Raw genomic sequence first — 24,301 nt, forward strand, 5'->3', positions numbered from 1 at the left:
GCACTGACAATGCACCAAAGTTAAACTCTTTTGTAAAAATGATGAAATTAAATGAATAACTGATAAAAATTAAATTTAAAATTTCATATCTATTACATTTTATAGGAAAAGAAGAAAACAATCTTAATATCTCAAAAATAAGATATTAATCATTGACATATCCTTGTACTGGTTAGCCTTTCTTTCATTTATTAAATAGATAAGTGCCAAAAATACATTTGAATTATCACATTTTTTTGAGTTTCATATCTAAACTGTTAAGAGTATGAGTTTCATATCTAAATTATCATTTATTAGTTTGAGAAATGCATCACTCTCTTTTATTACACTTTCAATATGGTGTGTGTATTACACTCTCTCTTTTATTTTTAAAAAGATTGTCACATCACACTTCAAACTAATAAGTGATAGTTTATGTATGAAACTATCACTTTCAATAGTTTACGTATGAAACACAAAAAAATGTGATAATTTTAATATGTTTTTAACACTTATCTTTTTATTAAAAGGTCCATTTGAATTAACCATGAATTCAAATTCTTGAGTTAAATGGACATAATGAATTATTCGGTTATAATGCCAATTCAATAGTCAATTTGTTTGTTTGTGACTTTTTGCTTCATAATGAGCATCACTCTTTCTTTTTGGGATATTTTTCCAAAAATAAATATGAGTGACCGAAATATGGGAGATTTCTTATTTTTTCCCCTTTAACAAAACACAATTGGTAATAAATTACATTACTTGCACTTCCTTTTCCACAGTTATGTTGTATCAAATATTGCTCAGCATATTAAGGAAAAAAATGATTGAAAATCATATTGGAGTGAATTAATATAAGATTATTCTATACCTAAATTAAAAGATAGTATTATTAATTACTAGTTTTAAATATGATTATCACAATCTCGATACAGTAATATCTACATGATCTGTTACGGAAAAGAAATAAATATGAATATTATATGTTAGCTATAAGAACCATCATGCATCACGACTCAGAAGATATATCATACGAAGATGAATTCCATGAAAACATTAATAGTTATCTTTTTTTATCTCTTTCTCTCTTCTAACTTTCTCCTTGGGGGATTTGATAGATGATGTTTGTCGAACGTCTAGTTACTTCAAAGTATGCACCGACTCTCTTAGAGCAGACCCTAAAAGCTCTTCTGCTGATAAAAAAGGTTTGGTACGTATTCTGCTCCAACAGTGTTTAACAAAAGCAACAAATATTTACAATGAAGTTGTAAGTCTACTAAAGGAAGCAAAAGAACCTGTTTTCAAGGAATGCCTTCAAATTTGTGTGGAAAATTATGATGGGGCGATAGAAGATGCTACAGCAGCAATTAAAAGTTTCGATGCAAATGATTTTTTTTCGGCAAGAAGTTCTGCTACTGCTGTTATGAGTGGTCCGGATACATGTGAAGAATCATTTACTGAACCACCTATTATAAAATCTCCTACAAAATCAGAAAGTGGCGATTTGATGAATTTTGTTAGTTTAATATTGAGTTTGCTAAAGCAATTCAGAAATTAATTTGTTACTGACATTCTCGTTTAAATTTATAAGATGATGTCAGAAAATCTCGTTTACTTTATGAGTTATTTTGTCTTTTTTTTCTTCTTCTTTGTGTTAATTATAATGTTCTTATTTCATAGGAAACTAATTGTTATAATTAGCAGAGTTTATTGATATATACTTTGTTCCTGATTAATTTCACAAAGAAGTTTTAAATATTGTTTTGGCTTCCCCGAGAAGGACTAGCTATGAGGAGGTACTCAAGAGTTACTAATTTTTTCATGAGACATAACATGAATGTTAAAGGATTACGAATAGCCGTACAAAGAATTACTAATTTTCAATAATGAGGCACAATATGAATAGTGATAATATAAAGGGTTACAAGCAGCCCTTCAAAGGATTGCTAATATTGCCATAATGAAACATAAAAGATTGAGTGACCGTATAAAAAACTACGTATAACCGTATAAAGGATTAATAATCACCACAACTCGGCATAATTATCAAAAGTTTAGTCGACTAAAACTATCTAAAAGCTAAAGAAGAAAATTTACTTAACTAAGAAATGCATTACAGATTTCTGAATTGGTTTACCAAACTCAATATTAAACCAACAAAATTAACCAAATCGTCACTGTTTGATTGTATTAGGGGATTTCCAAGCAAATGGTTTGTTAAATGATTCTTCACAAATTACCAGACCATCACAACAGAAATCTTTGCCTCAGAAAAGTCGTTTGCATCGAAATCTTTAATTGATGAAGAATCCGACCTCTAGATATGCACCGAGCAACATAGATATTGGTTTTACTTAATTTGCAGATCATAGCCATTTGAGTACAGAGGGAGTCATTTACAAAGCAAATATTGAAATTCCAAATCAAGAAGTTGCTTACAGAAGAATGACAAAAACTGAAAACAAAAGATTATTTGGAGTTTGTATTCCCTTAACACTGGAACACAACTGATTTACATAATATTAAACAGTTCAGTCACATTCTATAGCTACCCTCACAAATTGCATCAAAAAAGTTGAAGAAATAAAATATATCATCACTCCTGGATGTTGAATCAATAGAGACTTCAAGCAACAGGATGATTACCAGGTAGTGCTTTTTCCCCCTGCATCCACACAATAATGAAAACTTATTAGAATGATTTTTTTTCTCTGATCTTAAATGTTAATATAAAAGCTTTTGAAATACAAAATCCAACCTCTTGTTTAGACTTTGAGATTGGTGAAGGTTCTTAGAAGGTTCCAGTGTTGATGGCATCCGCGTTAGCATCTCCGAGTGCTGCCTCCTTAAGATAGGTTTCAGCCAACTGAACTCTCTTCACATTCTCTTGCTCTTGAACAAGCATGTTACCATACTCAAGGAGCTTCTCAAGGGTCATTTTTGGTTGCTCAAAAGTTGGGGGTCCATCTCTAGAGTTCAAAAGTTTTTCCCCAATGGCTTCAATTCCAGTGCCTGAAACCCATTTCCTCACTTCATCGTCATATACTCGTGCCCTCAGAGCACCGAAGAAATCTGTTATCAGAACAAGAAGATATACATCAGTTGTCAACAAAAGGACTAATAAAGAAATCTCATTTTGAATTCTTGAGTGTCTGTACCAATAGATTGTCCAGGGAAGGAATCGACAATCTTTACAACAGCTTCTTCAGGCACGTTGTCAGTTCTGAAAATACCCTTGCAGACACCAATTCTATCCTCCCTAGTTGGTGCCCAGTAGAACTTCTCCATACGACCATCACGGATAAGAGGAGCATACAATGTGGAGAAGTCGTTACCAGTGCAAATAATGGGGACCCTGGCATTCTCTTGCTTGTTGTACATACCGGGGAGCTGGACATTTGTTGGGTTGTCAGCAATGTTCATGAGGGTGGCATTCACCATCTGGTTGTTGACGGTGTATTGGGTAGTTCCACCCATTCTACCAGCTCCTGCATCAAGATCATTGATGAAGAGACAACACATGTTTCCTTTCCTGATGATTTCAGCTGCCTCTCTGTACCTTTGCCTAATCAATTTTGCTGGCTCTCCTGCATTTCCACTTTCCAATTCTCCAGCACTCATCATAATGGGGCTGCAAGTTTTTACCGACTAACCAAAGTAAGAGCCCGTTGGACTTCACTAATTAAATACAGCTGATAAGCATCAAGTGCTTATATACGAAATACTCACTTGATTCCCATCTTTCTGAAGACAAGCTCACATTGGAATGATTTTCCTTGACCTTTGCCTCCCCAGACACCCAAGATGAGTGGAACCTATACGAACCATACAAAAGATTCAATATTTTTTAACCACAAAAGAAGGCTCATGTTAGCCCGAATATTCAGACACAGACCTTGATGTTGGGCAATTTCAAGAAGTTCTTGGTGATGTGGACAACAAGCTTGTCCATGAAAGAAGGGGCGATGTAGAATCCATCCAACTTGTTGTCCATGTTGTACCTACAAAAACAGGTGAAAATTTTCATCAACAATCAAAACTTGAAGAATCAGAAAGCAATGTTCTTTCCAGAGAGAGTGACTTACTGTTTAAGACCCTGGCTGAGGTACTCGTAGGAATTCATAATGGCGTGGTGAGTACCAGTACCGGTAGGAGCCTGGAAAAGACTGTCAACCATTCCCTTACCCCTTGCAATGTCCTGTTGGTCATCGGACGCATCCATAACAAGACCCTTCCATCTGTCTCCGTCGGTCTGTTTCTTCTCGTCTATTTCTTTTTCTTCAGCTACAATCCTCAAGTTCCTGTTGGAAACCTTGGGGTTGGAAACACCTTTTCCATACACTTTCTTCAAGGATTTTCCAAAGAAGGCTGTGCTTGGAACTGAAGTTCCAGTAACTGAATTGTTCAAACTCAACTGCACCAAGAATGTTTCCTTAGTAAAATCTAAGAAACATATTCCCTCCATTTCATTTTACATGACATATTTGACTAGATGAAAAGTTTTGAGAAAGAAATGAAGACTACTGACACATACTACAAGTACCCTTAAAACTTGTTATCTAAGCATGTCATGACATTTTTAGGGCTGTCTGGGTGGAGCTAGAGACCAAGTTACGGGTTTGGTTGAACAAAATAACTTTGGTCCAACTATTGAATATATCTTAAGAAATTCATTTTATATGTACAAACTACTAATTTAGAACCTGGTAAATTGAACATGCTAGATCTTGAACTCATAAACTTCAAATTCTGTCTCTACCTATGATTATTCAGATATGAGGGGTAAAATGAGATATTTAAAGTTAATGTTTTCCCAATATAAAAAAATGTCAAGAATTCTTTTTTAAACAGATTATCAGAAAAAAGAGTGGCATATCAATAACATAGAGGAAATAGTAAAATGTTGAAGAATTTAAACCATCTTTATTTATAAATTGGGGGCGGCAGGAGCAGGGGAAATGGGAAGGGAATTATAAGGTGGGAAATTAAACTCTCTGCAAAGTGAGCGACTAAGATTCCCATGAAGAAGGTAAACCATATATGGCTTCTAGTACCAAATTCTTGTTCTATCTATAACCATAGCCCAAGTAGATCCTCCTCTGATATCCCAAGTTTCATGTAAAAATACAAACACTCCCAATTTATCCATCAAGTTTTTTTCTTTTTGGTCCAATTCTCCACAAAATTCAATATCCCCATCAAAGAACTCACCAAAAAAGTCTTAATTCTAGTTATTACCCAAAAATATTAACATGATTAGCTACTATTTCCACACCTAATTCTTCTTTAATCATACATACTTTGACACTCAAGCAAGATAAATAAAGAATCTTGAACTATATTGAACTAAAAGACATGATAATACAGTAAACAAATTGACATGCGTAGAAAAATTTGATGAGAAAAAAAAAACATACGGGTGCTTTGCTGGCAGCTCCAATGGTTGACACTGAGGCAGCCATTCTTGATGACTAAAAGAACTTGATGAAAAGAGCTTTCTTGATTTGCCTTGAAAAATTCAAAATTTTGTTGATGAAAAAAAAAGTATGGGAAGAGATAGGCTTTATAGTAGTAGTTGTTGTAAGGAGTGTATGGGAAATAAGTGTAACAAAATTATGTGGATTTGGCTTACCTTTACTCAGTGGCCACAAATTGAGGATTGGTTATCTAAGCGGGAGATATGAATGTGACTTGTTGTTGGCATGGGCTTTTTTTTTTATTTTAAAATTTTCATTTTTTTTTTCTTGCTTGGATGAGTGACTAGATTGAGTAACAACAAATTTTGTGTGGCAATCACTTTAATATGAGGTTAGATTTTAAGATGTTTTTTCCTCCATAGATGTAATTATCACTTTCTGAATGTTGTTGGTGTACACTCCTGGTGGATAAGGAGAAGTTGAGGCTGTTATTAGATCATTTATAAGAAGTCTAAAAGATATGGAAAATTTGGTTTCCTTTTATTTTACCATCTAAAAAAGGAACTAATTTAGGAATAAAGAGAAAGCTTTGGGAAGAAATTAGAAAAAAAAAACATTTTTTGTACCGATAATTAAGTTTTAGCCAACATTTCAAAACTCTTTAGTATTTAAATAAAAAAAAATTATGTAAAAATGAGATTTTAACAAAAATACTCATAGTTAAAAAAGGAAAAAACTAGAGAAGACATGTATTGAAGTTTGAATATTTATCAGATTGAACTTCATAAATCATTCTTTGAATTTCAACTAATAAATGTTCGAACTATAAATTGTTAACAGTATTTAAAACATCATATTTTCACGCATAATTATAAAAGATTGAACTCTATGAATCATTCCTGGAGTTTACGCTCATAATGATTTGAACTTCATGAATTATTCAGTTTGAAACTCCGGCAAATGATGGAATTGTAACACATTTGTAAACTTTCACTTCTCAAAGTTTCGAACTCCAGCACCATATACTAAAATTGTTCCGCATTTTAATTAGAGATATTTATGTCCTGATGTTATTTCCATCTTAAAATTTTCTATTTCACAATTACATTTCAAATGGTGTTTAAATATTAATAAATGGTCCAAAAGCTTGCCATCCGAGCTATTTTTACTAAAACTTGCAGGATTATTAATTGCAAAAGAGGTTTTTACATTGATAAGTAGCCCATTTAATTAAATAGTTCTTTTTTTTATCATTATTTAATTATATTATGACTAGGAAATATTAATTATTTGACATCTCCTTAAAATATACGAAAAAAATTAGGGTATTTTACTTAACTCACATAGTGAAAAAGTCCAATTACAATTTATCCCGACTTTTTTGGTAATTACCCGAATTCCCTTTTTTTTCCAGATTTCTGATACATACGAATGACGCTGATACATCGCGATTTGATACATAAGTCCTTTTCATGATACATCGCTAGTTGACACAAACCAAACATTGTAATATCAATAAAACTTATGAATCAGCTTATAACACCTAATATATCATGAACACAACAAAAATAGCAGTAAAATTTATGTTTTACTGATATTACAATGTTTGGTTTGTGTCAACTAGCGATGTATCATGAAAAGGACTTATGTATCAAATCGCGATGTATCAGCATCATTCTTCTGTATCAGAAGAGGAATTTTTGAAATTTTTGCAAATGATAAGGAATAGTTGAAAATATTGAAATATAAAATGCGTAATTTAATAATTTTTTCAAAAAATTATTATAAGAAATTTATCAAGTTCCTTGAAAATGACTAAATTTTTGAACTAAACATACATTTTTCTACTGAAGCTATATATATAAAACATATTTGCATGTAGTTTTTTTTTTTCTTGGTTAAATAGTAATCCGCTTGGTAGTGTTATTTTGAAATAAATCGCTAAAATATGTGTTTGGTGGTGTACATGAGGTATTTTTAAAAACTGACAAAAAATCACCAAAAAAAACTGACAAAAGCTGATTGATGAAAACACAGCGTAACTTAGAGGTTGTTTGTTAAAGCTTACAAACTACTAGTACTAGCTTATGAGTATTTTTTGACTTATTTTATCTGTCTAGTAAATATAAAAGTGTTTATAAGTCAAAATTAATTGTAAGTTATAATTTTTAACGGCTTATAAGTATTTTTTGTTTGGTCAAAGCTTTTACGATTATATCTTTGATATTTATTGTAATCTCCAAAATAATCTTTTTAAAACATAATAACATAATAACATAATATTTAATTAATCTTTCTAAGTTATTCTCCCTTTTTGAGTTTCATACCTAAACTATTGAGAGCGTGAGTTTCATACATAAACTATTGAGAGCGTGAGTTTCATACCTAAACTATCACTTATTAGTTTGAAAAATACACCTCTCATTTTTATTCGACTCTCATACCAAGTGGAATGCCATGTACCAAGATTTTTGCAAAAAAAAATAAAAAGAGTGTATTACACACACCACTGAGGTGTGTTTCTCAAACTAATAAGTGATAATTTAGGTATGAAATTCACACTTCGAATATTTTAGGTATGAATCTAAAAAAAAGGATAGTTTATGTATATTTTTAACACTTATCTCTTATATTTTTAAAAATAGTTTTGAGGACATTTCGGTCATTTTAATTAAAAAGTGCCTATCAACGTCTTTTTTTCAACTACATTGATTGTTCACACATTTTATATATACGTATATTATACACTTCATATGCATAGTGTATGTAGGGGCGGAGCTGCGTGTAGTTCAGGGGATTCACCCGAACACCCTTGACAAAAAATTGCATTGTTTATATAAGGTCAATTTCTGTTTTTATAAGTATATATATTAAAATAAACCATTTTAAAACTAAAAAGAGGCGTGGATCAGTGGCTAAGGTGGTCATTGTTGACCAAAATGGTTTGACTTTGAATCACATAGCATGCAATATATTTGTATTTTTTTTGTGCTTCGGGAAAGACCGAGAATGGGCTCAAGTTTTGGATTCGGAATTCCAATCCAATGAAAGGTTCATTGTTTTTTGGTCCAATGTAAAACTTTATTATTTTTGTTTTTCATTGTTTTTCTCTCTATGTTAATTTCTTTTTTTCAATTTGTCTTTGTTTAAATTTATTAGACACATTTTTGACAATTTGTGTTTTATTCTTTTTATTTATATTGTTCATTTTGCTTCTACATAACTCTATTCCATGTGCTAACTCGTAGAAACTCTTTTAAAAATAATGAATTATTAGTAAATTTGAATTGAGTTAAAAAAATAATATATAAAATAAAGTAAATTAAAATTAATTGAATGACGAAATTTAAAAGTCGTGAATATTCTTTTAACAAAGTCTATTTAATTGACTTTTTTTTTAATTTTATAGTATTTCTTTCTTACTTTTTTCAATTCGATTCTAAAAAAATATACATTAAACTAAACTTATTTGATTTATTCATCATTTGTCTTTTTTACAAACGATTGACTTAGTAAATTGAATTAAATGAACTAAAAAATCGACAGACACAACAAAAGAGCTTATCTATAATTCTAAAATGAACAAAACTAATTAGATAAGAGATCAGATACGCTGCAGTGGCGGAGTTAAAATTTTCACTGTCAGTTCAAAATATGAATCATATGTAAATATTGTAATTTTCCATCAAAGAAAATTAGGATGAACCCTTGACCTTGCGTAACACTAATTCTACGTCATTTTTGTGGCTTGGTTCTGTTAGATATTTCTAAGTGTTTAATTTTAATTTCATTACTTTCCATTGGTTAAAGAGTTATAGTGATATATACAGATGATATTTTGAGTTTTTATCATCTTTGTTCGTTGAACAAATATTTGTAATTGGGCCAAATTATACACTAATTTGAAGCCGTTTTACCCATCTCTCACAGATTTTCTCAATATGATTGTCTATTCGAAGAAGATTTTCAATCAATTCATTTTTTTTTTTACTATCTTTATATTGTTTCAATTAAATTTCCTTTTTGTTTTTCTCTATTTTTCAGTTCCATTTATCTTTGAATTACATATCAAGATAGAAGCTGATGAGCATCAACACGAGTCTATAGCTTACAAAATTCCTATTAAGGCTATATTGCAGTTTACACCGTAGGTTCGTTTTATAGTGCATTTATTTGGACTCTATTATGGTTTATTCAAAGTCCTTCATATTTGTTTAAATCGGATTTTATTGAACTTTATTTTTTGCTTTAAAAAATGATGCTAAATCAGCTTATATATCCACATATATCCACCAAGACATGAAAAAAATATCTCTCCGTTTGGTTTTATAGATATCTTCTTGATTGAACTACTATTTTTATACACTATCTAAATTCTATTTCTAATAATATATTTATATTTAAAAAGTTTACAACAATATCAATCATATATATAGAACCGCGCGAAGCGCTGTCTCCTTCACTAGTGAGTTTTAAAGCTCCATTACCAAATTTTATCTCCTTCACAACTCTTTTGATCGGAAAACCTTCAACTTGGCGGTCCATTTTCTTGGTTATAACTTGTCTTTATTGTGGACTTAAAAGTGTATTTCGAGTCATACAGTCAACTTAGTTGAGTCATTTTGGCAACCACACAATGTTCATTTCCCTAATAATAAATGAAAAAACTACATAACTAAGAAAACATAGCTACTATATAACATAATCTAGTGGTACATTTAAATTATCTAACATAACTATATTTTAGAATTTTATAGCGAATCTCTCTTCTCCTGCTCGCCACTCTCCTCTCTCCTCTCACGTTTCCTTTTCGCCCTCTTTCTCTCCCTCGTGAATCCTTCTTCTTTATCCTCTATGTTTCTTTTATTAATACAACACCCCATTAAAGTTTACTTGAATTTTATTTTATGTAAGCCTGTAATTCTTGGTCTTCATATGTGGCTGCTCATAGTTGATTTTATTAGATTAATGTCAATATATTGAGTTTTTTCATTTTGGGTTCTTGATTTGTTGCTCAATGTTTAAATCTTCTCTCTTCTTCTTAAATTGATACAACTAATTGTATCTATGTATCGAAAAATTATATTTGTGTATCTGAAAAATTGATACACCTATTATCAAATTGTATATTATTCGATTGATACATATTAATATAACTAATTGTATCTATATATCATATAAAAATTGATTCAGTTATTATCATAAAAAGTTCTATCTGCGTACGTATTTTAGGGGTGATACAATATTCAAACACTATATCAACTTTTTTTCATTTGTGTATCAAAAAAATGATACATACTGTAACTATGTATTTTTTTTAGAGGTGATACAATGTGTATCTATGTTTCAGTTTCAACGTTAATATGTGTATCTATGTACGAGATTGAGAGAGGAAAAAAAAGAGGCGAAGATTTGGGAGACAGAAGATTGTGTATATGTGTATCTACGTAGTGAGACACAACTTGCTCACCTCTCTTCTCTATCTCTCTCAATCTATCTCACATTTCTCCTCTCTAATATTGTTGCTATGGATTGTAAATAGGATAATTACAAATACTATTCATAATTATGATCCAAAGTATAGATATATATGAAAATTTCTCATTATAAATCAAGTGTCAAGTAAAAATGATAAAATTAGCCCATAAAAATATGATTCACTCAGTTCGCTAATGTTTTTTTTTTTGGAAGGGGAGGGGGGAGGGTAAGGGGGTCATTCTTAGTTCATTTGGCCCGTTCGTTTCAGTCCATTTATAACTTGGGTCAATATGTAGCTCAAATTGACACATAAAATCTTGTCAAAATATTTTCAAAAAAATATTTTTATTTGATACATTTTATACAACCATAATAAAAAGGGGTAATTTTAATAGGATACTTAAAATGTTATAAAAGAATAAACTATGAAATTAAATTTAATAAGAATGGGAAGAATTGAGTATTGACCAGCTTTTTTTCCAACCCATTCCGTCAAAGTTGCTCTTGGATGGGTCACTTCATCTGTCCATTAACTCAATTCATTTTAACTCGTCTAACAATTCAATTCGCTCATTTAAAACGTGAAAGCAAAATGAAATGAATAACCATATCTAGAAAGCTTGCGCATAATAATGGAAGAGGATTTATTAACTCGCAACAGTAAAAATATATATCTAATAAAGAAATCTCAAAATTAGGTAGATAAGAGTGCAGATAATTACGATATTATAATTTATCTTCCCTAGGAGAATGTGTAAATGTACCCTCATATGCAACTTATCAAATTATGTCTTAATTTTCGCATGTTCTTTGTTAAATTATTGGCGGAATGACTTGGGAGATTCTTTTACTTGACTCTATTTGTCATGTGAACCTTTCTACTCACGATTTTGCCAAGTGAATATTTAAAGTTATTAAAATGCATTTTTTTAAACTCCTCTTACCATTGAACAAACTTATGTGGTGTTTATTTGCTGAATTGGATGAAATGCATGATTACGCGCGTTTTAAAGCAAGTGGAGATAAAATTTTAATTAAAAAATATTAAAATTAAAAGCAAAAATATAATATTTAATAAAAAGAAAAAAGAAAAGTTCTCAATCTTTTCATTCCCATTTACCGTTCCTCTTCTTCTTCCTCGTTGCCGCCGCGGCCATGGCCCCCCACCCTCTTCGCTCCCCCACTTCTTCTTCAATTCTTATCTTTCTCCAACCTCTTTCTATCATCTACTTTGTTTCTCTATTTTTCTCTTCTAACACAAAAGATTTACAAGAGAAAAAAAAGGAAAAAGAAACAAAGAAGAGAGAAAACAAGATTTAAATAGCAAATAGATAAAAAGGTTTAGAAGAGAAAAAAAAGAAAGTCTGGGAAAGATTAAGATTTATTCTAGTTAATTAAAAAAATCAAGAAAGAAAAGGAAGATAAAATTTTACTCCAATTCAGTTTCACCCAACTAATTCGTCGGCGGTGATTAACTTTGAATAAAGTTGCCGGAGAGATATTTTTTTCGGCGAATCTGTTTCAAAAAGCTAATTTTGGAGATGAATTTGAGATTTTTTTTTAGAAAGTAGTATTTGTAATGATAAAAATGATGTGGATATTTTTATCCATGTGGCAATTGTTTTTTATGTGGATAGTGATGTGTTATCCACATCAGCGCGATTGAGAGACACTCATGGTCAAAGGGGGTTAAAAGAACGCGTTTTAATAACTTTAAGTGTTCACTTGGCAAAATCATGAGTAGAAAGATTCAGGTGACAAATGGAGTCAAATACAAAAGTCTCTGAGGTCATTCCGCTTAAATTATTTCCTAACTTACCTTTAGGTGTAAGATTCCTACTTAATGGAATGGTTAAACATAAAGAAGGTTTCTTTTACTTCTTTTTTTCAAAAAAAAATTAGAAGGCAAAGAATACAGTAAAGGGACTAGACAAAGTTGAGATCTTTCTAAATTTGACAAAATCTAAGGAGCTCTACGGCTTTAAAGAAGAATTCTTCTCATGTATATATAATCATAGGATGATTTTAGTGTAACGCAAGAGAAAGAGAGAGAATCATATCAAGTACTATCAACTATGAGTTCATTCAAGAATAAATTCTTACTCCCTCCATTCCATATTTAGTGAATTTGTGAGGCAATGCACACATATTAAAAGAAACATTCAAGGACATAATTTGAACCATACTTTCCACTATTGTATATTTAGTGAATTTGTGAGGCAATGCACACATATTAAGAGAAACATTCAAGGACATAATTTGAACCATACTTTCCACTATTGCCCTTTGTAAAATCATAAATATAACTTTGCAAGTAGTGTAATTTATCTCCTAGAAAATATAAAACTTTAATAAATGAAAGGACAAATATGAAAAAAATTTCAAACATCTATCTTGAATTTTGAATAATTCAATTATTTTGAACAATGAAAAATCCCTCAGAAATTCACTTAATATGAAATGGAGGGAGTATTATTTATTATTCATCTTTGTACTTAATCTTGTTATGGTGAAAAGTTCTTTGTTGACCCTTGGTGTCACGATCCGAAATTCGAGGTTATGATGGCACACATCTCAATACCCAACCTGATGTGTAAGTCTAATTTATAAGAGACTCCTCAAGGGAAAGTCAGGCCACAATATAAACGAAAAGGAAGATAACGAAGAAATTATCTCAAAACCTGATGTCATAAGTATAAAGAGCATTTAATACAAAGTTTGAATACGAATATATAACATAAATCTTGAATAGTACTAAAGACTCAGAAATAAAAGATAGAACTAGTTGCGATTCAGACCTCGGGACCTCATCACTAATTTGAAGCTACGAAACCCGCTAGAAGATCAGCTATCACGCGGAACGCCTTGACTGAGATCTGCATCAAAAAGGGACACAGAAATAGGGGTGAGTACAATCCACATGTACTCAGTAGGTTTAGCCGACTGAGTATAAGAAATTAGTCAAACCTATGAAATAAACTACAGAACGCTTCCACCTGCATACAAAAAATCTCATTTTGGCATCGACGCCAATTTATATAGAACGAAGCGATTAAAGTAAGGATAGATTATTATCACAATTAATCAGATAAGTCAAGTAGTACAAATAGCAATGTAATGCAATGCAGTATGATAATGAAATGATGTGGTGGTACGGTGGAATCAAGGCTGTCACACAACATGTCGTATATACCTGTCAAGCTAAGGCTTCCAGACAAGGACCCATAGGGGACTCGCAGTCTATATAACAAATCACAATCTCAAAATCTCATCAACTTGCCACCTAGCTTGTGGTGAAGGATATAAAAATGTGTCACATTTTCTTTCTCAAAAAGAATTTTTTAGTTCTTAATTTCCCAAGATCAATGATATAATGAATGAGGATAAATGCATCACAACACATATGAAATGGAGATAATATTCAGCTCAACACATAATACAAGGTTCAAAGTTCTCAAAACTCAACCTAAACATGATATTCACCCTCAATAGATATTAATAGGAACGAAATGCATTGAAACAAATGCTTACTCTTTTTCAAAAATGTTTAAGTGCTCAAGTATCCCATCAGGCGGGCATTGTAAGTCAAATAGTCTCTTCACGCCTCTCTCAGAGTTAAATCATGAATTACATACTCTCAAAGCAGATAAGATAGTAAATAAGTCCCCCTCCCCCCACGGGCATCACAATATAAATAATCCCCTACACGGGTATTTTAATAAAATTTATTATCTCAAATCATGATACAATCCCATTCCAAAGTCTAACATACGAATGACTAATTAACCATCCAGTATTAAAGAAGAACAGGTAAACCTACCTCGAATGTCAAAAACTTTGCACGAACCGCTCTAACTGAAGTTCAACCCATGAATACCGACTCCGAAATGATTACCCACTATCAAGAACGACAAGATTACATCAAAAGGAAACTAATGATACCCATATTGCTAGGTTTTAGCATCGGAGGCAAAATCTTTTAAAACCGCTTAAAATTCAAAAAGGGCAAATTTGAAATTTCATTTGAAAAACATGTCCTACTCATTAAAAGGAGTTTGTGGTTGAAAAACCATAAAAATTGGTCAAGATACAGACTAGAAATCAAGGAAAATCGGATTTGAAATTTGGGGGGAACCCCCCCCCCCCCCCCGAAAACCCACCTTGAATTCGTAGCTTTTGAATGATTTTAGAAGACAAAATTAATGGAAAACGAATTGGGAAGGATAGATGGACTTACCCCAGTGAAATTCCTCTAAAAGTTGACTCAAAATCGCTTCTCATAGAGCTCTCAACGAGTGAAAATGATGGAAATGAGAAAATTTGGCAAATTCCCAAAGTTACTGTTCAGGGACGTGATTTTACCATTCGCGATCGCGGGCCATTAACCCCCGCGATCTAGAAGAACAAAAGGATCAACGTCGCGAACGCGAAGAACAAACATGCTACTCTCCGCGATCACGTAGATTCAATCGCTATCGCGAGGATTAATTGGAGTAGTTCTTCGCGAACGCGTGAAAGAGGTCGCGAACGCGATGAAGAAGAATGCCTGCACCAGAAACTAGCAATTTCTCAAACTCAAAGTCTCCGACGGACCTTCGAAATTCGTTCGGGGTCCGATAAATTTTTTTTGATATGATACCACACTGAATGCGACATTCCAAACTCAATGAAATCGTCGAATTTCCAAAAAAAATATCGTTATGATGAAATTACCCTCCCGGATTCCTTTTGGCCTAAAATTCAACTTTTAGTCTATTTCTCAAAACGAAAACTAAGGTCCCGAGGCTTTAACTCAATGCTCAACTAGATAGAAATCGACGTTCCGGACGCAATGGAACTAATGGAATACTAATCCGACGCTCGGATCTCAATATGCTGACCAAAGTCAATTCTATCAATGAAACTTCCCACTCAAGGCCTCAAATCATCAAAATCCCACCCGATCGCATCGAGAACCATGCCAATCATGCCCATATCACAAATAAAGTATGAAAATACTACGAAGAAGGGCAAAATGGTCATTTTCACTGAAAAGTAATTTCTCAAGAATTGAGACATTACATTTGGGCGGCCGTGTTATCAAAATCCTTTAATCTTTTATTGTCAATCTGCAGATGATGATCTCGGTGAAAGAGTGCTCTATGCAAACGAAGAGTTCCAATTACCATCTAAGCAACATTTTTTGGGCAGCACATTGACATTTTTATTAGAAACTCTAAAGACATAAGGTTCAACGTTTTCAATGATAAACTAGCTTCTAATTGTAGGCTGCTATAGGGATTACTGGAATCCATTTCGTACTTTTTACGCATGGATGCTTTTGGATGGTATACGAGTAGTGCATCTACTTCTATTTTAATTCACACAAACTAAATTAAAGAAAGACATATATACATTCATATACACAAAGTGTATACTGTCTAAAAAGGGCTCAAAATAGAATATGTTCATTTGTTTAATTTTATTAATAATTTTAAGCTCATATACACAGTGTATACTGTCTAACAAGGGCTCAATATATAATATATGTTCATTTGCTTAATTTTAAGCTCATATACACAATGTATACTGTCTAAGAAGGATTCAACATATAATATATGTTCATTTGTTTAATTTTAAGTTCATATACACAGTTAGGGGTGTTCACGGTTTGGGTGAAAACCGGTTGAAACCGAAAAATCAGATCAAACCGATCAAATAAATCATTTTTTATGTGGTTTGGCTTTACATTTTTAAAAACTGATAATAGTTGGTTTGGTTTTTTTTATTATTAAAAAAGAATCGAAGAAATAATCGAATTGAACTGACAAATTATATACATATTTTTTATAATTATGTATGGATAATATATTATTTTTATGAACATTTTTTTTATGCAAAAAGTGCAACACACTAATTTAATATAGTAAAGTAAGATGTCTCTTTTATTGGCAACCATATCATTAGCTTTTGCATTATTCAGTAAGTTTATGTTTTTTAGTACATTGGATTAGCTAACAATATAAACAAAAAGTTTAACATAATTAAAGTTCTGGTATAAGAATTATAAGATCTAAGATGGCACGAAGACAAAAAAAATTTGAATGAATTATTGTCTTTTTTTCTCTTCTGAATAAATAATTTTTTTTAATTTTTGTGTATGTTTAATAACCAAATAACCAAACCAAATCAAATCAAAATCGATAACAACCGAACCTATGGATATATATTTTATTTGATTTGGTTTGATTTTAATAATTTTAAAATTGATTAAATTGATTTGATTTTGATTTTGATAATAACCGATCTAAATCAACCTGTGAACACCAGACAGTGTATACTCTCTAACAATGGCTCAACTTACATAGAATATGTTCAATTGTTTTAATTTTAAGCTCATGTAGTTATGTTCAGTAGAACTTCCAAACTGGTCAAAATTTTAAAAACAAAGAAGGAACAACTTAGTATGAAAATCAAAGATGAATATTTCAAAATCCACCGTACATGTTCTTTTCTTTCTACTCCCTCTGTCCTAATTTGTAGCATTGTCATGTCATGACTTGACACAAAATTTAAGAAATAAACCTTGAAACTTATGATCGAAAACAAACTTTAGATATTTGTTTAACTATAAATTATTTCATTTTAAGATGAAAGAAAAACTTTAAAATTAAGTTTTTTCTAATTATGAAAAGGTTATTAAAATTCATTTTTGAAACAGACTAAGAAGTAAAGGATGACAACAAATTGGGACAAAGAGAGTATTAAGATGTCTGTTTGATCATGAAATTTAAAATTTTAAGACCTCAAAATAGGCTCAGATTAGTTTTTGAACACTTCCAATCACAAAACTTTAATTTTTTTTCAAGTAAAATGAATGAACAAACACGGATTCAAATTTCAATAATCAAAACTTCAAAAATGTAATTTTTTATATTTCAATTTCATATTCTATGAACAAACGGGAGCGAATTCATGTCAAGCATGCGTCTCTTTTTTTTTTTTTGCAAAATTTAAATTATTGGATATTTTTAGTAAATTTATGAATCAAGTTTTACATTTTAAAAAAAATGAAAATCATAATTATCATTTTTTTTGCAAAATAATAATAATAAAAAGTCAAAACTTGAAACTAAGTCCCAATTCTATGGTCAAACGGGTAGTAAATGGAGTTGACAAAATTAGATTCATGTGATTTTTACCAAAATTCAACAAAAATGAATGTGGTCGACTTTTCAGCTTTCTTTTCAGGGTATATATAACAACATACTTTTACCCTTACAGTAGTCACGAAAAGATAAAATCATTTCAAGAATTAAATATGAGTTCTTTCAAGAGCAAAATTCTTCTCTTCTCATTCATCTTTGTACTTAACCTTGTTACTATAAAAAGTTCTCCGTTAACTACGAGACTTGGATCTTATTGGTGGACGCCTAGATATGAAGTTTATATCACCAATAGCCTCCCTAATAATTCTAATCCTCTAAGAGTTCATTGTAAATCTGCAGATGATGATCTTGGTGATCAATTCTTGAATCCAAATGGAAGGTTCCAATTTCATTTTAATATACATGTATTGGGCGGAACACTATACTTTTGTCATTTTTATTGGAACTCTAAAGATACGAGTCACGATGTTTTTAATGATAACATAGCTGATAAATGTGGTCTGGTACAAAAGAGTTACTCGTTTACTTATGTCTATGAATGCTATTGGAAGGTACAAGAGGATGGCTTCTATTTTGACTCTCAAGAATCACCAACACCTGATGCACCATATGTAAAAATGTATGGGTGGTGATACAAGGAATTACGATACTATTTCTCGATTCCTTTTTATCTATATAATCACCTTTGTTAAAAAACTATGATAACTTCGCCTTCTCTCTAATATATGTGTATTTTGTTTTATTTTGTTGTTCAAAGAGTTCATAGTTTAGTAGCAAATGACATATATAAAGGGGGGAAATGAAAAAAAAAGTTTTAAGTTTGATCAAGGAACTTTATACGGTACAAGAATAAAGTCATAATATATATTATTACACTCTCTGGTGGGTGTATTATACTTTTTTTTATTTTTAAAAAATTATCACATAGCACTCCACATGACGAAACATTTTATATTGATAAAAATTGAATAAATTATTAGTATTAGTCAACAGTTAAAGATTAAATTATCACTATTCCAAAAAAAAAATATTTTTTAAAAAACTAAAATTTAAAACATTTTTCTTTAAGTAAAGTTGATTTATTCAAACCTCAAAAACTTTTTCTCCAATTTTTTTTAGTCGCATATTCTTCTAAGAAGAGGGTACTAAGGTGCATACACTACCTACCTTCTGGTTCATGCCAAATTCACAAAAGAAAACTCACTTGAAAAATGCTTTTAAGACCTCACAAAAATGTATGCGACCAACACTATTTGGTCCACCTATAAATACTTGATTTTCTCCGTCCAAGTAAGTTTTTTTGTCTGTTGCACAAGGATTTTCATATCATATAACAAAAATCAATATTCAACATGTAGAAGACTTGGGAAGACGAAGAGGCATATAAGATAAAGGCCTTCTCTTTCTGTTCACTCTTTCTACGTGCAATTACTTTATCATACTTCAGTACTCTATATATGCACTACTGAACTTGTTTTTCTCTCTCTACAATATCCTCTCTCTTCTCTCTATACTCAAACGCCGACAACAAACAGAGCTGCCGGAATGGCCCTATCGCCGCCGGCGGCACTCCGCAGACCACCGGACTTAGTCCAAGAGGAGCCTCTCTCACCCAGGAACAAGACTCAACTGGAATCAACACCTAAATCCATTCGTAGCTCTTCGGATATCGGCTACAACGCGACCCCTGTAGAGATTTCGAAGGAGCAACTAGCTTGGGCACAAAAAATCATCTTCTGGTCACAAAATAGAAGCAATGGTGAAACTCAGGGTAAAGACGCGGAGTCTGATTCTACACAATCAGATTCACAACAAATCTCAAACGATTTCGCACTCCCAATCGGAAAATCTGGGGATACCCAAGGTGACTCGGATACTGAGAGTGTTTCCTCTGATAAAGAGTTCTCTAACTCAGATGAGAACTTCTTGAATTTGAAGAGATTCGACACAGGTACACAAAATGTGGAGGACTCGGCGACTGGTGCTGGAAATGCCTCACAGGAAAGGATCTCGAAACAGTCGAATATCGAGAGTGAAGAAACGACAAGGAGCAATATCCAAATCAATCCAGGTAAGAGTGTATCTATTCCGATTGAACATAAGTCGAAAGAGGTAAATAAGGAAAATAAGGGTGAAAATGAGTTGAATCCTATCGCTATAGAAACTGATACTCAGGACAACATAGGAAAAAATGATGCATGTAATAACAGTACCAAGATTACTCATAACAATTCAACATCTAACAAGACTCAACTCCCTCATGATCTTAACAAGCTAACATCCAACTTTGTTAAACACAACCCTCAGTATAAACCAAATATCCAGAATTCAAATGACAAACCTCCCACAAAACCAAAACAGCTACCGCAGTTGCAGAGCTCCAAAATAGAGTCTGTCCCAGAACCAAGTCCATTTACAGTTATACAAACTTATGCGACTAGACTAAGAGTTAACCAAAATAGAACTGAAGCGCCTATTAATATTTCACCTCCTGTCTACACCACAAGACAGGGCCTATCAGCTATAATCTATAAAAAGGAAGACTTTTTTGTGAAACTTGCGTCTAGATGTAAGTATACTTTAATAGGAAAATTCACCAATACAATGCCCAAGATAGAGCTTATAAGAAGAAGCTTTATTCAGCAGACTCAACTCACCAGAGGTGTCAAAATTGCTCATTTCAATGCAAGACACATTTACATTGATCTTGATAATGAGGAAGATCATATTTCAGTTTGGAATAAACAGAAAATGTATATTGATGGGCAACTTATGCGACTACAATTGTGGACTCCAACCTTTAGGCCAGAGGAGGAAACTCCTATCGTACCAGTTTGGGTCATACTACCAGAACTACCGTGGCATTGTTACAATAAAGAGTTTATAACCACCCTTTTAGACCCGATTGGTAAAACCCTGTACCTGGATGCAGCATCTCTTAAAAAAACTAGAGGCAGTGTTGCAAAAGTAAGGATACAAATGGATATCACCAAAGAAAGGCCTCAACATGTATGGTTAGGAATTGATGAAGAGGATCACAATAAAGGCAGATGGCAAGCTATACAATATGAAGGTTTACCTGAATACTGTTCTTACTGTAAGCATCAAGGACATACTATGACAAGATGTAATGTCAAGAAGAGAGATGAAGAAAGGAAAGACGTTGAAGAAGCAAGGAATAATAAAACCAGGAAAGAAGATGACAACCAGGTATGTCCCTTAACCAGTGTACAAATGCCTGAGAATAATATATCTTTAACTAATGCAGGTACAAAAGAAAATCAAGCTGGGAGACAGAGACAACACCAAAATAGGAACAAAAACAAGGAGGAACAACAAGAATGGCAAATTCAGAAAAAACCAAGACAGAAGGAACAACAAAAGAATGTTCAATCAAAGCAGAATCTAGCAAAGCAAACAGGTATTGACTTGTCTCTCCCATCCCCCAAGTCCCCATTAATGGCTTAGATGCTGATGCAAATGACACAATGGATGACGACTGCAACAAAAAAAAAGGAAGGATTCAGGTATTGACTTATCTCTCCCACACCCCCAAGTCCCCATTAATGATTTAGATGCTAACACAAATGACACACTGGATGATGACTGCAACACGACAAAAAGGAAGGATTCAGGTATTGACTTATCTCTCCCACACCCCCAAGTCCTGATGATTGGTTTAAATGCTGACACAAATGATACACTTGAGGATGACTGCAATATTACAAAAATGAAGGAGCCAGGTATTGACTTATCTCTCCCACAGCCTCATGGCTCCCCCAATAATTTTAATGTTGTGAATGATGTAGCTGTTGTAGTTTATGGAGGTGAGGATGGGGGAATACAGGAGGAACCCACTAACTTGCAGGAAGGGGTTACCAGAGGGAGGGAAAGTACTTTGGTTGACCATAGGAAAGACATTAGAGCTCCTGCTACCACAGAGGTAACTACTACAACTGTAACTAGAAAGGAGAGGTACAATGAATACTCACAACAAGAAGAGGACTGCTACACAATGGATAAGGAACCTCCGGATCCGAAAAGGCAAAATGAGAGTCCTCAGGCATTTAACAACAAGTCTACATTAGCACTTAGTAAGAAGAAAAGGGATGCGTTGAAGAAGAAAATTATTAAAGAAATACAATCAGGACAACAGAGCTTACATGATGTACTGGTGGTGGAACATGCAGGCATCCATGTGACAGCTTTGCAAATTCAGAAACCGAATACTGGAAAATGTGCCCTTAACAAGGAAATTACTCCACAAGAACTAACAGATGAATATAGAGTCACACATTCTGAGGATGAGGAAGATCCTGACCAATATGATGAGGTTCAAAAAGAAGAGGAGGAAAGGAGGGCTCTTTCTACCAAGGGTCAGCAAGAAAATAGGAAAAAGTAGCAACAAGATAACACAACAAGTTCTGATAATGCTATTTGCAAAAGTGGCATCAAAACAAGGTCCAAATCAAATAAGTCTCAATGATTAATACCCTATGTTGGAATGCAAGGAGTATTGATACTCAGGGTTCACTAGATAGACTTCAAAAACTCAAAGACTATCACAAAATATCTATGATGGCAATTCTGGAACCATTCTCAAACCAATCACACCTCAATTCCCATAAAATTCAGCTTAATATGGACAGTGCTATTCATAATTCCAACAACAAAATTTGGCTCTTCTGGAATAAAGATGTAGCATGCTCCATTATAGATCAGGATGAGCAGCAGATTACTTGTGAGATCAAACATGTTACATGGCATATTACCTATCTCACAACCTTTGTTTATGCTAAATGTAAAGATCATTTGAGAAGAGATCTTTGGGATAAACTACTACTATATTCCAGTGTAGGCAAACCATGGTGTACAATAGGGGATTTTAATGTAATCACTGGCATTGAAGAGAAGCTGGGGGGCATACCCTACAACATGAACAAAAGTTTTGAATTCATAAGTACTATTGAAGCTTGTGGACTCATAGACTTGGGTTTTCATGGTGCAAAGTATACATGGTGTAACAACAGAGATAATGATGCCAGGATTTGGAAGAGACTAGATAGAGCTATGGTAAATGATAAGTGGTTAGACATGATGCCCATGACTACTATTACTCATTTAGCTTCCACTGGATCAGACCATTGCCCTTTATTTATGGAGTGTGCAGAGAGACAGAACAATGCCCCTAAGTATTTTAAGTTTCTACACTGCTGGGTTGATAATGATAGCTTCCTTGATGTAGTGAAAACGTGTTGGGGAAAACCTGTCGCAGGAAATCCTATGAGAAGATTTCAGGAAAAAATGAAAAAAGTGCGAAGCACTCTGAGTAAGTGGTCAAGACAAGAATATGGTGATATTTTCTCTTCCATCACTGATTTTGAGACAAAAGTTAGAGAGGCTGAGGATGCAATAATCAGTGATAACTCCGAAGAAAATAGAACCAAGTTGAACTTGATCAATGCCAAATACATCAGGTATCTAAAGATAGAGCAATCCATCCTCAAACAAAAAACTCAACTCCAATAGTTTAAGGAAGGGGATGCCAACTCCAATTACTTCCATGCTATCATTAGAGGGAGAAGGAGAAGACTGTATATTCACAAAATTGAGGATGATCAGGGTAATAGTATTCAGGGAAATGAGGAAATTGCCAAGGCTGCATGTCATTACTTTGAAAAGATATTTACTACAGACAGCAAGAAAATCAATGAAGATTTCCTTAAGTACATACCTAGAAAGGTCAGTGATAATCAAAACCACATGTTGCAAAGGGTACCTACTAAAGAGGAGTTACAGAAAGTGATTTTCTCTATGAATGGTACCTCTGCTGCAGGTCCTGATGGGATGAGTGGCAAGTTTTTCCAGGTATGCTGGGACATTATCAGTGAGGACCTTTTGGAGCTGATTCTGTTTTTCTTTAATGGCCATGACATCCCAAAATACGTCTCCCATGCATGTCTGGTTCTACTCCCAAAAGTTGAACATCCTAATAGACTATCTGAATTCAGACCTATATCTCTCAGCAATTTTAGTAGCAAAATAATCTCCAAACTCCTTAGTAGCAGACTGGCTCCCATCCTTCCACATCTTATTTCGGATAATCAGTCTGGATTTGTCCAAGGAAGGAGCATATCTGAGAACATTATGCTGGCTCAAGAAATTATGCATAACATAAACAAACCCAAAATTGGAGATAATGTGGTTATCAAACTTGACATGGCCAAGGCTTATGATAGAGTCTCATGGTCCTTTATCTGTCTTGTCATGAGAAAG

General features: G+C 32.9%; 1 protein-coding gene across 1 annotated transcript; it reads right to left on the minus strand.

Moving 5' to 3' along the window:
* Window positions 1-2,374: 2,374 nt before the first annotated feature.
* Window positions 2,375-5,613, minus strand: LOC129875946 (ribulose bisphosphate carboxylase/oxygenase activase 2, chloroplastic). Its single transcript, XM_055951197.1, has 7 exons — window positions 5,400-5,613; window positions 4,068-4,396; window positions 3,878-3,983; window positions 3,712-3,797; window positions 3,141-3,613; window positions 2,741-3,054; window positions 2,375-2,647 (listed from the first exon to the last, which is right to left on the minus strand). Exons 1-6 carry the CDS (start codon window positions 5,442-5,444, stop codon window positions 2,774-2,776), a joined length of 1,320 nt encoding a protein of 439 aa, XP_055807172.1. The 5' UTR covers window positions 5,445-5,613; the 3' UTR covers window positions 2,375-2,647; window positions 2,741-2,773.
* Between the last annotated feature and the right edge of the window lie 18,688 nt (window positions 5,614-24,301).

This window comes from Solanum dulcamara, chromosome 12 (assembly GCF_947179165.1).
Source record: "Solanum dulcamara chromosome 12, daSolDulc1.2, whole genome shotgun sequence".
Classification (NCBI taxonomy): Eukaryota; Viridiplantae; Streptophyta; class Magnoliopsida; order Solanales; family Solanaceae; genus Solanum; species Solanum dulcamara.